The 18765-nt window shown below is 37.7% G+C and overlaps 1 protein-coding gene across 2 annotated transcripts in view; it reads left to right on the plus strand.

Annotated features, from left to right (window-relative positions):
* Positions 1-18765, plus strand: part of PEX1 (peroxisome 1) — a 32795-nt gene that overhangs the window by 1722 nt on the left and 12308 nt on the right. Inside the window, exons 3-12 of one of the 2 annotated variants that reach the window (XM_059579889.2) lie at positions 410-509; positions 4293-4784; positions 6358-7095; positions 11548-11639; positions 12496-12569; positions 12759-12981; positions 15993-16086; positions 16214-16368; positions 16809-17039; positions 17915-18115. In XM_059579889.2, the coding sequence (XP_059435872.2) occupies positions 410-509; positions 4293-4784; positions 6358-7095; positions 11548-11639; positions 12496-12569; positions 12759-12981; positions 15993-16086; positions 16214-16368; positions 16809-17039; positions 17915-18115 (2400 nt within the window). The remainder of the gene's footprint in view (positions 1-409; positions 510-4292; positions 4785-6357; positions 7096-11547; positions 11640-12495; positions 12570-12758; positions 12982-15992; positions 16087-16213; positions 16369-16808; positions 17040-17914; positions 18116-18765) is intronic. The other variant, XM_059579890.2, reaches the window with a different exon arrangement.

The following is an 18765-nucleotide window of genomic DNA, read 5'->3' on the forward strand; positions in this document are numbered from 1 at the left end:
AAAAGCATAGTAGCCTAAAAGCATAGGTGGTTATGAGCTTGTAAATGTCCAAACTCTTATAAATATTGGGGGTTCATTGGCTCTGTTTTGCATAGCTCTAGAGTTCTTTATGGATGCACTGGTTTCATTTGTTGGTCATGTAAAGAGTCTGCTTTTCCTCCTCTGTACATCAAATATTTTTTTTTCCTTCATCCTAAATGTACTATTACTGTTTTTGAAGTGGATCTGATGTCCATATGGAATTTCTGGATGCCTTTAGAACAGTTTTAAAGTAGTGCTGCATGCTTCTTTATTTTCTGTTCCATAAAATGGATTTTCTAGTTATTTGCATTTTTGTAGCAAATTATAGCCTCTTCTTTGCACATTTTAGCATTAGTAAATGCCTTTTTTTTTTTTTTAATAAATATAGGTCAGAATTGTCCATGAAGCAATGAAATTTCCTTTGTGGTTGCATGGCCGCACTGTCATTACATTCCTTGTGGTTTCAGCCTTTCCCAAGAAAGCGGTGGGTAAGATATATCTAGTAATTCCTGTTTTCCTGTTCTCACTCAAATGGTAATGCTACTTGGGTCACCTGAAGTTTAAAGAACTTTACTGGTACTTCATTGGAGAATTGCTGCTATTCCTCACCCATGAATTAACTAACTTGTTTGTTACATTGTTTTCGGTTGTACTCATTCAGTTACTCTAGAAGTGGCTGAAAAACCTGAATTCTTGGTAGCTGAAATTGATGATCTTCTACATTTTTAGAGATTGATATTGTTTGAATCCCATGTCTGCACATATTAATTTTTGAGTTAAAAGCATTTATTTATCAGATTATGTAGTTGGGAGCTTATTGTTGCATGCATGATTTGTCAACATGGTTTTGGATCACATCTTTAATTGTCTTTTCTCTTTAATTTTTTTGGTATTTTTATAGTACATATTGTGTCGTCTTTTAAAATCTTAATGTTTTGTAGTGGAAGTTATGAATAAACAAATATAAGCACATATTGAGTGTTTGGTGAGAGTTAAGATGCACTTCTTTCATCCTTGAAATTTTTCAGGCAAGTAATATAGTGGTACTCTGTGAGCTATGAAGCACAAATACCTCAAAATACTTAACCTATCTATATTTGATAGATATCCAATGTAGATATGTATCTTATACGAATGAGTAAATAAAATGATAGATTTTTTTATTTTTATTTTTTTAATAGATATTAGCCAATATAGCTGGCTAATGGCTATGTTAATTAGTCTACTATTTGATCGTATGTGGTAGAACGTCATCTAAATCAATACAACTATGTGGATATGATAAAACAAATGAAACGTAATTTGTTTAGAATATTTTCCCTTGCCTTGATCTATTTTCCTTGTCGGTTTGTAAGCAAATCTCTAGGATTTGATTACATTTTCTACTCTACCTCACCTATTACAATTTCCTTAATTTTTTTTTTTTTTTTTGGATAAGTAATAGCCGGCCTTATTAAAAGCGTAAGGTGCCCTAAAGTACACATGGAATATACAAAAGGATCACCTAACTAGAAAAAGAGAAACGAACAAGAAAATCATCATAACTAATCGACAACGGGGACACATACGCCACTGTCCAAAGATACAAAGTATGTAAACAAGAGGATAAAATGTCCTCCAAGGACTTCTTCAAGTCCTCAAAGCACTTGTTATTTATTTCTTGTCATAAACACCAAAAGAGGCAAGTAGGCACCATCTTCCAAACCGCGGCACTCCTCCGATTTCCTTATAAATAGAGCATGTAACTCAATTGTATTCTTCAAGTTAACTCAATAAAGATGTAGCTTTAGGGCACTGCCTAACAGTGGACGTAGGCAAGGTTGAACCACCCCAAAATTATTGTGTCCTCCTTTCTCTATTGCTTTGCTATTGTCTTCCATTCTATATTTTATCACAAATTTCTACATAATATTAGAGCTACTTGTGGACTTCATTTTTTCTCTTCCCTTTTTTCGGCGTTCTTTTGTGTAGTGCCTCCTTCCCAACGTTCTTTCCGGTATCCCTCATAGTCATCCAATCACTATCTCATTCAAATCATTGCCTTCCAAGCATCCTATCAAGCCTGTGAGTACACCAATTGAAAGGTCAGCAGTTGATCTACACAACATTATCAGAATCAGCCCAAACAGTGGTTTCACATGCCCACACGGTGTTGCTAAGAGGCTCCACATGACGACCTCTCGTGTCTAAAATTTCTCATGCGCTACATGCGCGCATTGGATTCTTGGGTTACTTGATTTGATAATTGGCCCAAGTGGGCCTAGTATTTTGGCCTAAGTGGCCTAGCCTTTTGGGTCAAGTCAACCTAGTCTTGGACCCAAGTCGGCCTAATTTTGCCCATAGTTAGCCTAGTTATCTAGCCGCTGTGCCAATGTCATTGCTAGCCACTATTGGCCGCCACTGCCGATCACCTCTTAGCTCGTCACTGCCGGCAACCAACTGGCTCGCCACTGCTGGCCACTTGTCGTCCCAACCAATTGCTGACATTGCTCAGCCACTGTCCAGTCTGTTGCCATCGCTAGCCCTTCGCTAGGCATTGCTCAGCAACCATCCGACCCATCCTTCTGTTGTCGTCATATCCAGCGGCTTGCCATCTTTGGCGACCGTTTTTCACCATGTACGACATCTCTCGGCCTTCTCCTGCATGCATCACCAAATCTCCCCGCTAGGTTCACTCCCAGATTTTGCTTCACGCCACACTTGATTTTGGCTCTATTTGAGCTCACGTACCAATTTTTGGTACTGCCGCACACAATCCTCATTTGCTTTATCAACGCATCTAGAGGCCGAGCTCACACCCATATATTTGTCCCTGCCACACCATATCATACACAAAATGCAATTGTTTTTCTTTCGAAACTCAAGTTGTTTGAGGGGAGATGTTAGAATATTTAGAATATTTTCCTTGTTAAGCCATGATTTATTTTCCTTGTACTAGGATTTGATTACCTTTTCTAGTCTATTGTACCTACCACAATTTTCCTTTAAATAGAGCATGTAACTCAATTGTATTTATTTAAGTCTATACAATAAAGATGTAGCCCCAGGGCACTTCCCAGTGGTGGACATAGGCCTCTAAGGCTGAAACCACCCCAAAATTATTTTGTCCTTTCTCTATTCTTATGCAATTGTCTTCCATTCTATATTTTATTACAAATTTTAGAGGAAAGGTGTAAATATTTATAATTAAAATGGCATTACCACCTCTATATGGTTTTTCTTGTGCAGTATTGGAAAGTATAGATGGATCTCTTTTGTTAAATTTCTTTAAAACATCTGTGCCGGAACACGGAATTTTTTGTTAGAAGAAGCATATGTTGGTTAGACCTATCAAACTCTATCCAAATAGGTTAGAACTTATTGTAACTTATAAACTTCAGCATTTCTAGGAGATTTCAGTTTGATTTTTTTGGGAAGACAAAAAGGATTGGGCCTTGCCACGCTAAAGAAACAAAGTTTCGTTTTGTTTCCTGTTGCAAATTAAGTATTAAATTGTCTTCTGTGGCATAGTATGTTCCTTTCCGTTCACAAATAATTTTATTTTAGTTAGTGTGATTACTGAAGTTGGAGATATTTACCGACACTGGAAAGTTGAAGATAAAGCCTCATAATTTTAATTGATCATTATTTTCTGTGCCGTTTTAATAATATATGGGAACTGACACTGTATCGGTTATGAGAATTACTTTCATTTTTAATTTTTTTGATAAGTAATGTTGTATATATCAAAAAGTGTAGAGAATCGCAACCCTAGTACACATGAAGTATATAAGAGCTAAGTAGAATGAGAGAAAAGAACAAGAAAGTTAGAAAAGCTAATTACTAGGGGAGCTGAACAAGCTGCTGTCAAAGTAAAGAGCAAAAAAAAGAAAAAGGACTTGAGCTCCTCCAAAGTCCTCTCTTGGTTTTCAAAACTTCTATTGTTTCTTTCCCTCCACAAGCTCCACATAAGACAAAGAGGAACCATCTTCCATTTTTAATTTAAGCTGCAGATTTAATGATTATTAGTTTTATAGCAAGCTGCTGGAAACCCGTGATTATGGCCATTAGTTTCATATAGTGCTTGAATCAATTTTCTTTCTCTTGTTTTCCCTTTCCTAGTATTGATAACATATTAACTGTATTAGTGAACCTTGTAGATCTTGTCATGCATGGTTTTGCAAGTCCATAAACTTTTGAATATTTTATTTCATATGGTTAATAAACCATGATAGTTGAGGTTATATATGTTAGCCTGCTGGAACTTTGTCTGACCTGTGAGATTTTCTCAGTGCAACTTGTGCCAGGAACTGAAGTTGCAGTTGCTCCAAAGAGACGCAAGAAAAATGTGAATTCACAGGAAGGTCGTTACATGCAATCTTCTACTAAAGAACATCAATTTGCAAGGGCACTATTGCGCGTTCAAGATCCAGACAGGAGATTTATTCACAGGAGTTATGTTAACGGTGTTGAGCTTGGTGTGGCGCTCACTTCTGTTGCTTTTATTCACTCAGAAACAGCTAAAAGCTTCTCATTAGATTCTCTTCAGTTGGTTGTTATCATTCCAAGGTCATCACCAGAAGAAAGCTTAAAAAATTCTAATAATGATGCCTTGAGAACAAAAAGTAGTTCAACTCCAAAGGTTGCTGACATGGGAAATTTAACTGATGAGAAGAAAAATCGACAAGCAGTTGTTCACCTCTTAATTTCAGAATCGGTGGCTAAAGGACATGTAATGATTGCAAAGTCTCTTCGTCTTTATTTGGGAGTTGGCTTGCATTCATGTATGCTACTTTTTCCTGACATCCAATAAAGTCTTCTCGACCTTCATCCTTTTCTCTTCCTTTTCCAATTCCTTTGTAGTGGCTATCTGATCATTAGTGATAAACTTAAAAAGGAAAAAGTTATACAAAATGATCCCAAAAATTCCAGTCATATTTTGTGGTACCTTGTAAATGTGCCCATGCATATCAACTGTAAAGGATCTTTGCCCATTTTTATAATGGAATTTCTTTTCCAGGTTTGTTCATATGCCAACTGTCATACTATTGCATTGTTACTCTTTCTTTATTCTATTTAGCAATTTGACTTTTGAACACCTAATGTGGTTTGGCTGTTATTTCTGCCTAAATGCCAAACTTAGTGGTGCCCATCCTCTTTCCACTGCCATTGCAGTCTTCTGCCAAATTATTCTAGTCTCCTGTATTTAATTTTTGGATGCCTTTTTTAGTTTTTTGATAAGTAAAAAATTATATATCAAAAGCGCAGAGGGGCGCAACCCATATACACGGGAAGTATAAAAGAGAGCGCCTAAGAGGGAGAGAAATGAAAGAGGAAATTAGAGAAACTAATTACTAAAGGAGCTAGCCAAGCGGCTGTCCAAGAGTAAAGAGTAAAGAAGAAAAGATGAGTTAGTTCCTTTATAGTCCTAGTAGAGTTCTCAAAACATCTTCTTCTCCACTGTGAGCTTGCAAGTGCTCTTTGGCACACGATTTTTCAGCGGTTCGGGTTGCACTGGGTCATGCCTTGCCGGGTGAGGGCCTTTTTTGCTAGTTGGTGGTCGGGAGGTCGCTCTTGAAGCGCGGTTGTTTGGAAGATGATCCCTCTGTGTCTTATGTGGTGTATTTGGAATGAAAGAAATGCTAGATGTTTTGAAAATTCCACTAGGACCATAGAGGAATTGACTCATTTCTTCTTCTGTACTCTTTACTCTTGGACGGCCGCTTGGCTAGCTCCTTTAGTGATTAGTTTCTCTGATTTTCTTTTTCATTTCTCTCCCTCCTAGGCGCTCTCTGTTTATACTTCCCGTGTATATGGGTTGCGCCCCTTTGCGCTCTTTTATATCATCATTACTTATCAAAAAAAAAAGAGTTCTCAAAACATCTAGCATTTCTTTCAATCCATATACACCACATAATACATAGAGGGATCATCTTCCAAACTACCGCACTTCGAGCACGACCTCCCGACCACCAGCAATAGAACAAGTCCCTTACTCTGCAAGGCATAACCCAATGCAACCCAAACCGATTGAAAATAGTGTGCCAATGAGTTCATGAGTTGATATAATCTGTGCCAATGAGTTCATTGGCATTTTGGATGCCTTTTTATCATATAGATTTATTAGAATTTCATATTACTTTCCTCTAGCTTTAAGTTCATGAGTTGGTATAATCTGTGGCCTGACCTTGTCTTCCTCTGAATGCCAATGAGTCGTAGTAAGCTTGGTGCTTTTATTTTTTATTTTTTAAAATAGAAGCATTTTGTATAGAAGTTATCCTATTTAAGATTTTCTCCTAGTTCAACAATTCATTTATTAAATAGATTGTTTTAATGAAAATGCTCTCATGCTTTCAGGGGTTTGTCTAAAGGCATGCAATGTTAATTTGAAAAAGGATATCCCATTTCTCTCGCTTTCTCCTTGCCACTTTAAGAAGTTTGGGAAGAATAAAGTTCTTGAGAAAAATGGTCTAGAAGTGCTTGATTCCCGTAAAAGTCGCAAGGTGAAAAACATGCTTCTGAAAACTAGCTCGGGCTCCTATGTGGATAATGTAGATTGGTCGATCCATGATGAAGTTATTGCTGCTCTTTGTTATGAATCTCCTCGTAAGGAGGATGAGAGGGATGTTTGTCAGTCTGACAGTGGAAACGGATTACAGCGTCTTCTCCGGGCATGGTTTCTGGCGCAAGTTGATGCTATTTCTTCAAATGGAGGAGTGGACATTAGTTCATTGCTTTTGGGAAATGAAACTTTGCTTCACTTTGAGGTGAAAGGTTGCAAGCGTGGGACTGATGGAAAGTTACAGGCTTCGTCCGATGGTTCTTTGGAAGAAAGAAGTAAGACTACGGAAATGCCAATCGAAATCTCATATTTATTGATTATTTTTGATGAATCTCTTCTTGGTGGAAAAGTTAATGCATATGAGATTGCTTTTGATCAAAAGAACAATAGTCTGGGTGGTGCACTTGAAAATCTGAATTTGGGGAACCCTGTCTCCTTCTATGCTGTCCAAGAGAGTGCCTCTGACAAAGACATTAGTTCAGATCTATCTTCCTTGAGCTGGGTGGGGACAACAGCATCTGATGTTATTAATAGTAAGTGTTTTATTTTGAAATTCTTTACTCAATGCCTTTGATTAATTTTTACTTGTGTGAAGCTTCTGTTTTCCATTGTGCAAAATATACAATAGATATTCTATTATGGCTGTGTAGACTCTGACACGTGCATGCGCGTGTGATGATGGAGATAACAAAAGGTTGGGTTGGAGATTTATGAAAAACGATATACATCTCCTTAGCTCTTAACGCATGGCAGAATCTAAAGGTGGTTTCTGTTGCAGATCTTATGGGCCAAAAATTAACCTGTGTGATTCTAGACTTTGATTTTAGATTTTCTTAACCTGGCTATTACAGATGACTAGTCATATAGAAGTTTTAGTTCAATTTTTAGGTGCTGGGAATCGTGTATTTTAAAAGGTAGTATCACTAAGGCATCTATGATTGTGTGACAGTGTAGAAATGTGTCTGACCAATCTTTTAGCCTCCTTCCTTGATCAGGGTAATGGGAGACATCTCTCATTAGTCTAGCTGAGTTTGTTATTGGAAAGTAAATGTTTGAAGGAATAAGCCTTTGTAGGATGCTTGTAATAGGGAGCAAGTAGGAAGGCTTATGTTCCAAACTGTGGCTAAAATTAATTTGGAATGAAGTTCCTCTATTTTACTTAGCCCAACTCTTCTATGAAGAGTACATATCGTTTTACTGTATGGTATCTCTGCAGGAGATTTGTGTGCATAGATGGCTTTTTTTTCAAGGGATAAATGCATTTTTGGTCCTTGTGGTTTGGAGTTTTGACAAATAGCCAAGTTATCACTCCTTGGGGTAAGCAAAAAAGAACAAACTAGTTTATATTGTTAAAAAAGTTGACAAAATCCGTTAATGTGCTAAATGGTGGTAGCCAAACCACCCCTAATGGCCATGGGGTTGGTTCGGCCACCCCCAAATATGCTCAGAGGGGATTAACTGAACCACCCCATGGCCATTGGGGATGCTTTGGTCACCCCCTCAATTTTATTTTATTTTTACACCTGCGGCGTGGACCACCCCATCCGGCAGGCTTGATTCATGCTGATTTAGCACATTAACGAATTCTGCAATTTTTCTAATGACAGGGACTAATTTGTTCTTTTTGTGCTTACCCCCATGGAGTGACTAATCATTTTTTAAAAATCAGGGAGCTATTTGTCAAAACCCCAAACCACAGGGACAAAAAAAATGCATTTGTCCCTTCTTTTTAATGAATGTCTCTTCCTGCTTGTGACTTCACTAGGTGCTTAGTGGTTAAAAGACTGTGTTACTTCTTGTTCTCTACTTTTTTACTGTTTCCTTTAATCTGGCTTCACTATATATATATATATTAAGTAATTGAAATATCATTGAAGGCGAAAAGCTCATCTCAGGTACACAAAAAGTATACAAGAGAAACACCTAGCTAGAATGAGAAAAAGAAGTAGAGGAAATCGTGATAGTTAAGCCCCAAAAGAGATAAAAACACAGCTGTCCAAATATAAAGAGTATTGAAAAATAAATACATATGCTCCGCCAACGTTCCCTCACGATCCTCGAAACTTCAATCATTACGTTCCCTTCAACTTCCCCATATTTTAAAGCCTGACTTCTTTTATTTCTCTGATCACTCACCATACCTAAATTATTCTTCTATACTCATTTGGTTTTATTATGGCATTTATGTCACTCCAACAGCATTGCTTTATTCTAGTGTCATAAGTGTTCTTTGCTGCACTACTGCTCATTATACTGGACATCATCCAAGGGGAGAAATAACTTTATTTTTACCTGTAGTTTTTTTGATTCATAAAAGTCAATTAATGTAAACCCCTCGAGGACTAGAAGAAGTCTGATGAGGTAGCTACACTATTGCTATTGATGTGGTCTTTTATCAGTGAAAGTTGTTGAAGCAGTTGCCTTTGCCTTTGCAATATCCTGTATTATGAAGAAGAAGATTTAGAATAAGGAGAATAACTGAAATAGTTGATGCAAGAAGAAAAACATGTCAATACAGCAAGGGCCATGATAATAATAAATTTGTTTTTCTATGCCTTATTTAATTTTTTTTTTTTTTTGATAAGTAATAACCAGTTTTATTAAAAGCGTAAGGCGCCACAGAGTACACAGGGAGTATACAGTAAGGATCACCTAACTAGAAAGGGAAAAACGTACAAGGAAATTATCATAGCTAATCGACACGGAGAAAACATACGCTACAGTCAAAAGATACAAAATATGAAAACAAGAGGATAAAATGTCCTCCGAGGACCTCTCCAAGTCTTCAAAGCACCTATTATTTCTCTTCCTCCATAAACACCAAAAAAAGTAAGTAGGCACCATCTTTCAGACCGCAGCACTCGCCCTCCTTCTCGAAGACCACCAACAGGCAAGCAAATCAAAAACCCGTCTAGGCATCACCCAAGACAACCCAAAATGACCAAGAAAGGCACTCCACAAAGTAGAAGCTACCTCACAATGAAGAAGAAGATGATCCACCGTCTCCTCACTTTTCTTGCTCATACAACATCTGTTTATCATAATCACATGTCGCTTCTTGAGGTTATCTAAGGTCATAATTTTGCCCAAAGCCACCGACCACGCAAAGAAGATCGCCCTTGGAGGAGCCTGCGTTTGCCACACACTCTTCCAATGGAATCTCCTCCCTTCAGTACACGCCAAGGAGAAGAAGAGTAACTTGACCTTGAAAAGGCCTCTTTTTGAGGATATCTACCATAATCTATCTTCACACTTTCGTCTCACTCTGGCTGAATGCAACACCTGGAGAAAAGATACATCCACCTCTCAATGATGAGCCTTTCTAGAAAAACTCACATTCCACTGATTGGAACCACCCAATACCTCTAAATTAGCCACAACTGAGGTATCCTTCGCATAAGCAATACTAAATAAAACTGGAAAAGCTATCTTGAGAGCCGTATCTCCACACCACAAATCATGCCAAAAGCTAACCCTGGTCCCATCCCCCCACACCCCCCCCCCCCCCCCCCCAAATCTCGTAAAGCCTTTGAAAGTATCCCACCCTTTCCTAATATTCTTCCATAACCCCACCCCAAAAACTCCTCCAGGCTCAAAAGAACACCACCCTCCCCATAAACTTCCAAACTTTGAATCTATCACAACTCTCCACCAAGCATCTCTCTCCGACCCATAACGCTACAACCATTTCCCTAGAAGAGCGCGATTGAGCACCATTAAGTTTCTAATACCCAACCCTCCCTCCTTAATCGGAGTGCAAACCTTCGTCCACTTTACCAAGTGGTACTTGAACTCTTCACCTATCTCACCCCATAAGAAATTGCGCTGTAATTTCTCAATGCGTTTAACAACACTCACGAGTATAGGGAATAGAGACAAGTAATAAGTGGGCAAGTTAGCGAGAGTGCTCTTGATAAGGGTGACCCTACCACCCTTCGACAAATACAACCTTTTCCAACTGGCCAACTGATATTCTAGCTTCTCGATAACGCCATCCCAAATATGCTTGGCCTTATAGGAGGCCCCCAATGGAAGACCGAGGTACTTAAATGGCAAAGTGGCAACCCCACACCCTAAAATACCGGCTAACATTCCCACTTGCTCCACATTCCCCACTGGAATTAACACCGACTTAGCCAAGTTAACCTTCAAACCAGAGGCAGCTTCAAACAGCAAAAAGGAACTCTGCAAATAGCGTAACTAGGCGGGCATAGTTATGAAGAATCATACATGTTAGTCATAGACGAAGAAGAATAACTCCAGCACTATGCAGCTTAGGTGTGTGTTGTGCAAAGGCTACTTTGAGCTCAATTGGCATCATATTCCAAATGTATGAACCATTCAATTTTTTTTGTAGCCTGGCTTTGCAAAGGACAAGGTCCTATTTAAAGCATGATATACTGCAGTGGTGTAATGAAAATATTGTGCTGGGTCCTATTCTGAGCATGTTCAGCACATGTTTATGTGACGTACTGCAACATATTGTAAATGTGACATACCATTTTCCTATTTGGTGGTCTGGTGGATTATGGTTCGGTAAGGCTGAGGCTTACTTCGTATGCATAAATTTGCTGCATTACATGCAGGTTGTGCTATAAACAGAGCAATCCCAACACCAAATATCCACTCACATACTTCTTATGCCCAACCTCAAGTTGTACTCTGCTGAAAGTTTGGAAAACATGATTATGTTTTCTACTCTTACCCTGTGCATCTCATTTCAGTACTTATTTTGTATGTTTACTTTCTATGGATGCTGGCAGTGCAACTTGCAATTAATCTTTGAATGAAACTCCAACATCTTTGCTAACATGCTGTCATTACTTCATTACATGGACTTTTTAATTAGGCCCTGGATTGAACTTTCACAATTTTTTCCTTCGAAAATTCTTTTTTCACTCATGGATGACTGGGAGGACGGTAAACCATTTTTCCTCCCCTAGTCAAAAGCCTGGTCTTGCCCTTATACAGTGTTCCAAATGCAGGGATGATGGTCTTGTTATCTCCTTCTTCTGGGATGTGGTTCAGTTCTTACAATCTTCCTCTCCCTGGGCATGTTCTAATATATGGACCTCCGGTGAGTCCATCTTTTAAATTTTGATTTTCTTCTTTTGGTGATATAATATTTGAAGGGCAAAGAATCTTGTCACTGCCTGTAGATTAGACGTCATAGGAATTAGGAAAATGACTTGTGTGCTCCTGTTTATGGTACGCATTGCTTAGCTTCTATATTGCATGCTACCTCAAGTAATTCTCCTTTTTATTAGTTGTCTTCTGAACTCGGCTAATTAACTCAAATTTACAGAAGTTTGGAAAGTGAAATTTGAACACAAATTTCAGTCAATTTTGATTCCTATTATTCTGTTTTGGTCCCTCTGGATTTAAAAATTCTTTCAAGGCTTTCAAGCACATTCTTCGAAAATTGTAATAAAGTCTGGGTAATGCATAATTTTGAGCCTGTTGGTACTTAATTATAAAGAAAAAGCTCCGTCTAGGCTGTTATACAATTTTTCAAATTAGGTTCTGTATGCTCATGTAACAAGAAACGGTTGATTATGATGTGCATAGATTTTGGATTAAGGTGTTTTTGTTCTCTTATACTAGTGATTCACCAAATATGTACATTTGTGGAGAGTATAAAGTTTGAATTACATGCTTGTTTTCTGAAACCATCTATTTATAAGTCTCAACTTAGCTTAACTTAACTCAACATAGTTAGTACCAACTAAATTGATGGCTACACCTAGAGTAATATGCCTGTATATTTTGCATTTTCTTTTAAATTTCTGTGTTCAAAGTTCTCTTAAATTTTGGAGTGTAAAATAATAAGATAGTTTTCTGTATTTACATTCTTAGTTTTGTTTATTATATCTAACTATTTTGATATCAATATCGAAGTTAATAATTTAAATTGGCATACTTTTGACTACTAGGGTTCTGGAAAGACATTTTTAGCAAGAGCTGTTGCAAAATTCCTTGAAGATCATGAAGGCTTCTTAGCACACATGTATGGACTTATGTTTAATGCATTAAGGTTTTTTCCTCTTTAGTTGGTAATTGACATATTTGAAATGCTGGTTTTGAGAGCTTTCTCCTTGGATTGAACTTTTTGTACCTCCCAAAAACACTAAATCAAGATGGAGGCTCCTGGAATGAAATCTGTATAAACTATTCTAACATAGGTTTGTGTTAGCAGCATTTTTGTTTCTTGCTCCCGACTTGCTTCAGAAAAGGCCGTGATCATTCAACAAGAACTTTCCAGCTATATATCTGATGCTTTGGATCATGCACCTTCAATTGTCATCTTTGATGATCTCGACAGCATTATTTCATCCTCTTCTGACTTGGAAGGATCTCAACCTTCAACCTCTGTTGTTGCACTTACAGAATTTCTGACAGACCTTATGGATGAATATGGGGTAATGATTATGTATGGTTTATTAATTCCACATTTCCTGAAATGGTAGAACTGATGCTGATTATGTGAAATCATCATATTTATTGTCCTAATTGATGGATTCTCCCACGTGACAAGTATGTGTGTAAGAAGCACAAAAATTAGCCCTAAAAAAGGAGTAAGAACAGAGCTGTTTGGTTCAGAATCCAAGAACATAGTTGCTGTGCTGACTCTTGATTTTTTTTTGATAACTAATGTATATATCAAAAAGCGTAGAGATGGGCAACCCTAGTACACAGGAAATATACAAGAGAACGCTTATGTAGAAGAAGAAAAGAGAACAAGAAAAAAGAGTAGCGGTCCAAGTAAAAAGAGAAAAAGAAAAAGGACTTGAGCTCCTCCAAAGTCCTCTCTAGGTCCTTAAAACATCTTGCATTTCTTTCCCCCCACAAACACCACATAAGGCAAAGGGAAACCATCTTCCACACAATAGCACTCTAAGAACGACCTCCCGCCCACCAATAGGCAAACAAGTCCGCCACACTATTAGGCATAACCCAAGATAGCCTAAAGTGACTGAAAATGGCGTACCATAATGCATTGGCAACCTCACAATGGAGAAGAAGATGATCGACGGTCTCCCCATCCGATTTGCACAAGTAGCATCTATTAACCACGATTAGGTGTCTCTTTCAAGATTGTCCAAGGTAAGAGCCTTCCCTAGCACCGCCGACCAAGCCAAAAAAGTCACTCTCGAAGGAGTCTTTGTCCGCCAAATACTCTTTGAAGGGAAAGAGATTGCCTCTTTACAGGCAAGGATCTTGTATAAAGATCTAACGTCAAACTTCCCTTTGCGAGATGGAACCCACCAAATCTTATCTTCTCCTTCCCTTCTTGTTATGTGGGAATACAATAGGAATAGAAGGGAGCTAGAACATCTACTTCCCAATCATGAACCAAGCGAATGAAGCTATCATTCCACTAAAGGGAACCACTTGATAATCCTTGTTAACATCAATAGGCGCATTCTTCACACTAGCCATATTATATAAACCTGGGAAAGCTTTCTTGAGGCTTGAGTTTCCACACCACACATCATCCTAGAATTTAATCTTGGACCCATCTCTCGAATCAAATATGGTATAGCTAGAAAACAGCCTCTACCCCCGACTAATATACCTTCAAAGCCCCACCCCATGTGACCCTGATGTGTCGATGGAGCACCACCCACCCCACTCATAACCATATTTGGCGTCCATAACAATTCTCCACCAGAACTCTCTCTCTTGCACATAACGCCACAACCACTTCTCTAACAAAACTCGATTGAACACTCATTCTGAATCCCGAATCCACCCTTAGAGATAGAAGAGCAGACCTTGGACCAGCTGGCCGGATGATACTTGAGCTCTTTGCCTATCCTATCCCATAAAAAATCTCGTTGGAGCTTCTTTATATGATTGGCCACAATAGCAGGAATAGGAAAGAGAGACATGAGATATGTAGGTAGATTGGTGAGTGTGCTCCTAATAAGGGTGGCCTTGGCACCTTTAGATAGGTACATCATTTTCTAACTAGCCAGCCTATGATCAATCCTTTCCACAATTCCATCCCAAATGGACTTAGCCTTAAAGCAAGCCCCCAAAGGGAGGCCAAGATATTTCAAAGGCAAAGAGGACATCCCACAACCCAAGATGCCAGCTTTTTCCTAAAGCGACATGTATGTGTCTCTTGAGGGATATGTCAATTAGAAAGTATGAAGATTTCATTTTACTCCACACTACAAGGGAGTTTAGTGGTATTTTCCACAAGACAAGGAGATGGTCTGTAATTATCCCTAAAACAAGGAGTTTATTTGTGATTTAGCCATTTTAATGCAGAAAAGGAATTACAAGGATAAAATGTTCATTAAGCTAAACTATGGGAAGAAAGAATAAGTAATGAAGGAAATAAAATGATCAATTTGTAGGGGAAGCTCCCTGAAAGGGACTCCTTTAAATGAGTTCTTGTATTCACTAGATGCTAGAAACCATCAATCCCAAAAACTAAGGTACTAAGGTTATTAGGAAGTGGGCCAATAATGTATATGGAATTGACATGCATATTAAAACTAACTCTCCTCCTATGTGTAGGCCTGCCAGATAAAATTCAATCATGAGGTTACCATGGCTTGAACAAAGACTTCACAAACAACTTGATTCCAATACCATTTTAGTAACTATAAGAAAGGACAAGCTTTAACAAATGGGCCAACGATGTATCTCTAGTTGACAGACACACTAACACTAACACAAGATTTTTCTTTGTGATGCAACCAAGATTACTGAACCCTATACATAAAACTGAGGCATGTTTTTACGTAATATTTGAAAAAAATACATTTTTTTTTTTAATTATAGGCTAATTAAAAGATTATAGATGCATGGAACTAGAAGCTCAGAATAACAGTCTTGTAGTTCTAAGATCAAGATTTGATTATGATCCCCAGTTTCCTTATTTGCAAAAATCCATTTGGTGATCAATATTTAGGAAGAGAACAAGGATCCCAGAGAGAGAAAGAAGGTGAGAAAGATAGAGAGACGTGAGGGAGAGGTAAAGAACGAGAGAGGCTAACAGGGTTGGGCGAGGTGCCAATATGGCTGCGAGTTGGCGTCTCCATGAATTCTAGTATGAATTTGCTTTGAAGCAGACTAATACACCACTAACAAGTTATAATTGCACATTGCTAGCTTGCCAATGATATGCCCTATAGTTTACCGGAGTCGCACCTCTTTCACCCTCACCTCTGATGTATTTGTATGGTTTGCCTCTAGTTGCCCTTGCAATCAGCCTACTTAATGATGTAGACATAGGCGATAAGTAGTTACTTTTACATGCTTGACCAGGAAGAATAAATGCTTGTAGATAAAAACTTATCTAAGTTTTTATGGGTTAACAAGATGATAATCAGAAGTTCTTTTAAAAACAGTGGCTATGGCTAAATTTTGTTGTCTTTAGCCCTTTGTCAACTAATAGGATTTATTACATGAACAGGAAAAGAGGAAGCGCTTATGTGGAATTGGTCCTATTGCCTTTATAGCTTCTGTCAAGTCACTAGAGACTATACCACAATCATTGAGCTCCTCAGGTTTGCATCTTCTTACATGTATAAAATGGGTAACAACCTATATTTGAAGTTAGTGGTGCAAGGTTCATTTTACTCCTTTAAATTTCATATACTGAATTATTGCATTTGAGAATTTGGTCATTATCAGGAAGGTTTGACTTCCATGTTCAACTGCCTGCTCCTGCTGCCTTAGAACGTGGGGCTATATTGAAGCATGAAATTCAGAGGCGTTCCTTACAATGTTCCGATGAAATCTTGCTAGATATAGCTTCCAAATGTGATGGCTATGATGCATATGATCTGGTATTGAGCTTGATTCAAATTTAGTATCATTTTACATTTGCAAAAAGCATCTTCTATTACGAGCCTTAATGGTCATCATATTACCGCAGTTTTCAACCTTATCTGTTGCTCTTTGGCACTTTCTATTATGTGCTCTCTTAAAAGCTCTAGTATATAGGTGAGAGCTTGGGAGCATGTTTACAGTCTTTTTCTTAACCTGAAAACATGAAACTATTTGCAGAAGGTACAACTAGAAATAGTGACTGAGGCCAATTTTGAAGTGAAAATGATGTCTTGCTAGCAACCAAGGAAGAAGAGCCTTGTTACACCTTTATCTTAGAATCATGAATTTTCATTGTTTTCAAAATAGGGCCAGCTGCACTAAAATTTTCATTGTTTTATCAAGGAAGCACTTTAGATGTTTTTGGAACCATAAATATTAAACAACCTCATTCTTTCAGGAAATACTGGTTGATAGATCTGTTCATGCTGCCATTGGTCGTTTTTTGCCTTCTCATTCTGCATTTGACAAGGATGAAAAGCCCACATTACTCAAGGAAGATTTTTCCCTGGCAATGCATGAATTCCTTCCAGTTGCCATGCGTGACATCACTAAATCTTCTCCTGAAGTCGGTCGCTCTGGGTGGGATGATGTTGGAGGTCTTACTGACATTCGGAACGCTATTATAGAGGTAAAATATTTCTATTTGCTTCCTAATTTTCTAGTCATGAATGTACATTAGTATTTTCGATGTGTGTTGTGTTAAGTCGCTAACTTGCCACTTTTTTCTTTTTGATTTATAGCTTTTAAGTTTTGATTGTTTTATATTGCAAGTTTTTTGTGGTTTTCATTATAAATATATAAAAAAGATTATTTTTTATTAATTAAAAAAAAAAAATACAATTTTTACATATTTAAGAGATATCAACCATCCTTTCTTCTATCCTCTCTCTTGTCAGTGCGTGTAGGCCCGTGCCAACGTCTTTCTTTTGCCGTGTCTGTGATGGGTTTTTGGACTTGGTTGTAGTCCACGGTTGTTGGTTGTCTGTGATGGGTTTTTGGACTTGGTTTTTGGTAGAGACCAAAGCTTTTGAGCTTTCGATTGTAGAAGGGTTATCTGTGTTGCGTTTGGTTGAAAGGAGCCGGGGGGGTTATCTCAAACAGTGTGCTTTGGGCCTGTTTGGTAACTGGTTTTCAAAGACCAAAAAACTGTTTTTGCTGGTGGTGGCAGCGTTTGGCTTCTTGTTTCTGAAAACAGAAAACACCACAGTAGCAAAAACCTACAACCTTTTTTATTTTTTATTTTTTATTTTTTATGTTTTCAGAAACTTAAAACGTAAAGGGCAGAAAACACGTGCACAACCACTATAAGTGTACAGTTCTTCATCCAAAAATTGCTCTGTTATTAGAATAGCTTGGTCTCTTTCTCTTTCTTTATTCCTCTCATTTTCACAAGTGCTCATCATATACTGCTTTATGGAACCAAATTGGTTTAGAATTTCTTATTAACCTTTCAATAGTATTTTCTTATTCTCTTCCTTTGTTGATTCATAATTTCAATGTCAGATCATTGAATTGCCTTCAAAGTTCCCAAACACCTTTTCACAAGCTCCATTAAGGTTGCGGTCAAACATTCTCTTATATGGGCCTCCTGGTTGTGGTAAGACGCATTTAGTGGGTGCTGCTGCTGCTGCTTGTTCCTTGCGATTTATATCAGTGAAAGGGCCCGAGCTTTTAAACAAATATATTGGTGCTTCTGAGCAAGCTGTAAGAGGCCAATTAAATCTTTCCTTACTACTATTTTCTGTATACCAATTTATAGTTTTTTTTTTTTTTTTTTTTTTTTTTTTTTTTTTTTCTGAAGTTTCAAAATATATTTAGTAGCCCATGATTTTTCAAATTTATGTAATTTATCAGTCTTTATTTTCCGAGGGTTCTCGCATTTCTTGATTTATTGGCTGTATGCTTTTGTTTTCTGTGAAAATTATGTATGCCTCATGGTAGTAATCTTTTTTTGAGTTCTGTACATATGTAAACAAAGTGTGAAAAGTATTTTCGGGAGTAAGAATTTTTGTTGGTATTCTCTCAACAAAATTTTTTGATACAGGATTCTTATATGGAAGGTTAAGATGATCATGATGCCAACAATAAGAACAAGAAGGAGCTTAAGTCATTTTTTTTCTTCTCCTTGTTTACTTGGACAGTTGCTTATTTAGCTCCGTTAGTGATTAACTTTCACAAGTTTCTTGTACTTTTTTCTTCTTCTACCTAAGTGTTCTCATGTATACGCCCTGTGTATTAGAGTTGCGCCCCTCTACGCTTTTTGGTATATACAACATTACTTATCACAGAAAAAGAACAAGAAGAACAATTATTGTAATTGTCTTCATCACCTTATATCATTGTCTTCTTCAACC

Source organism: Corylus avellana, chromosome 1 (assembly GCF_965113065.1).
Source record: "Corylus avellana chromosome 1, dhCorAvel1.hap1.2, whole genome shotgun sequence".
Taxonomy (NCBI): Eukaryota; Viridiplantae; Streptophyta; class Magnoliopsida; order Fagales; family Betulaceae; genus Corylus; species Corylus avellana.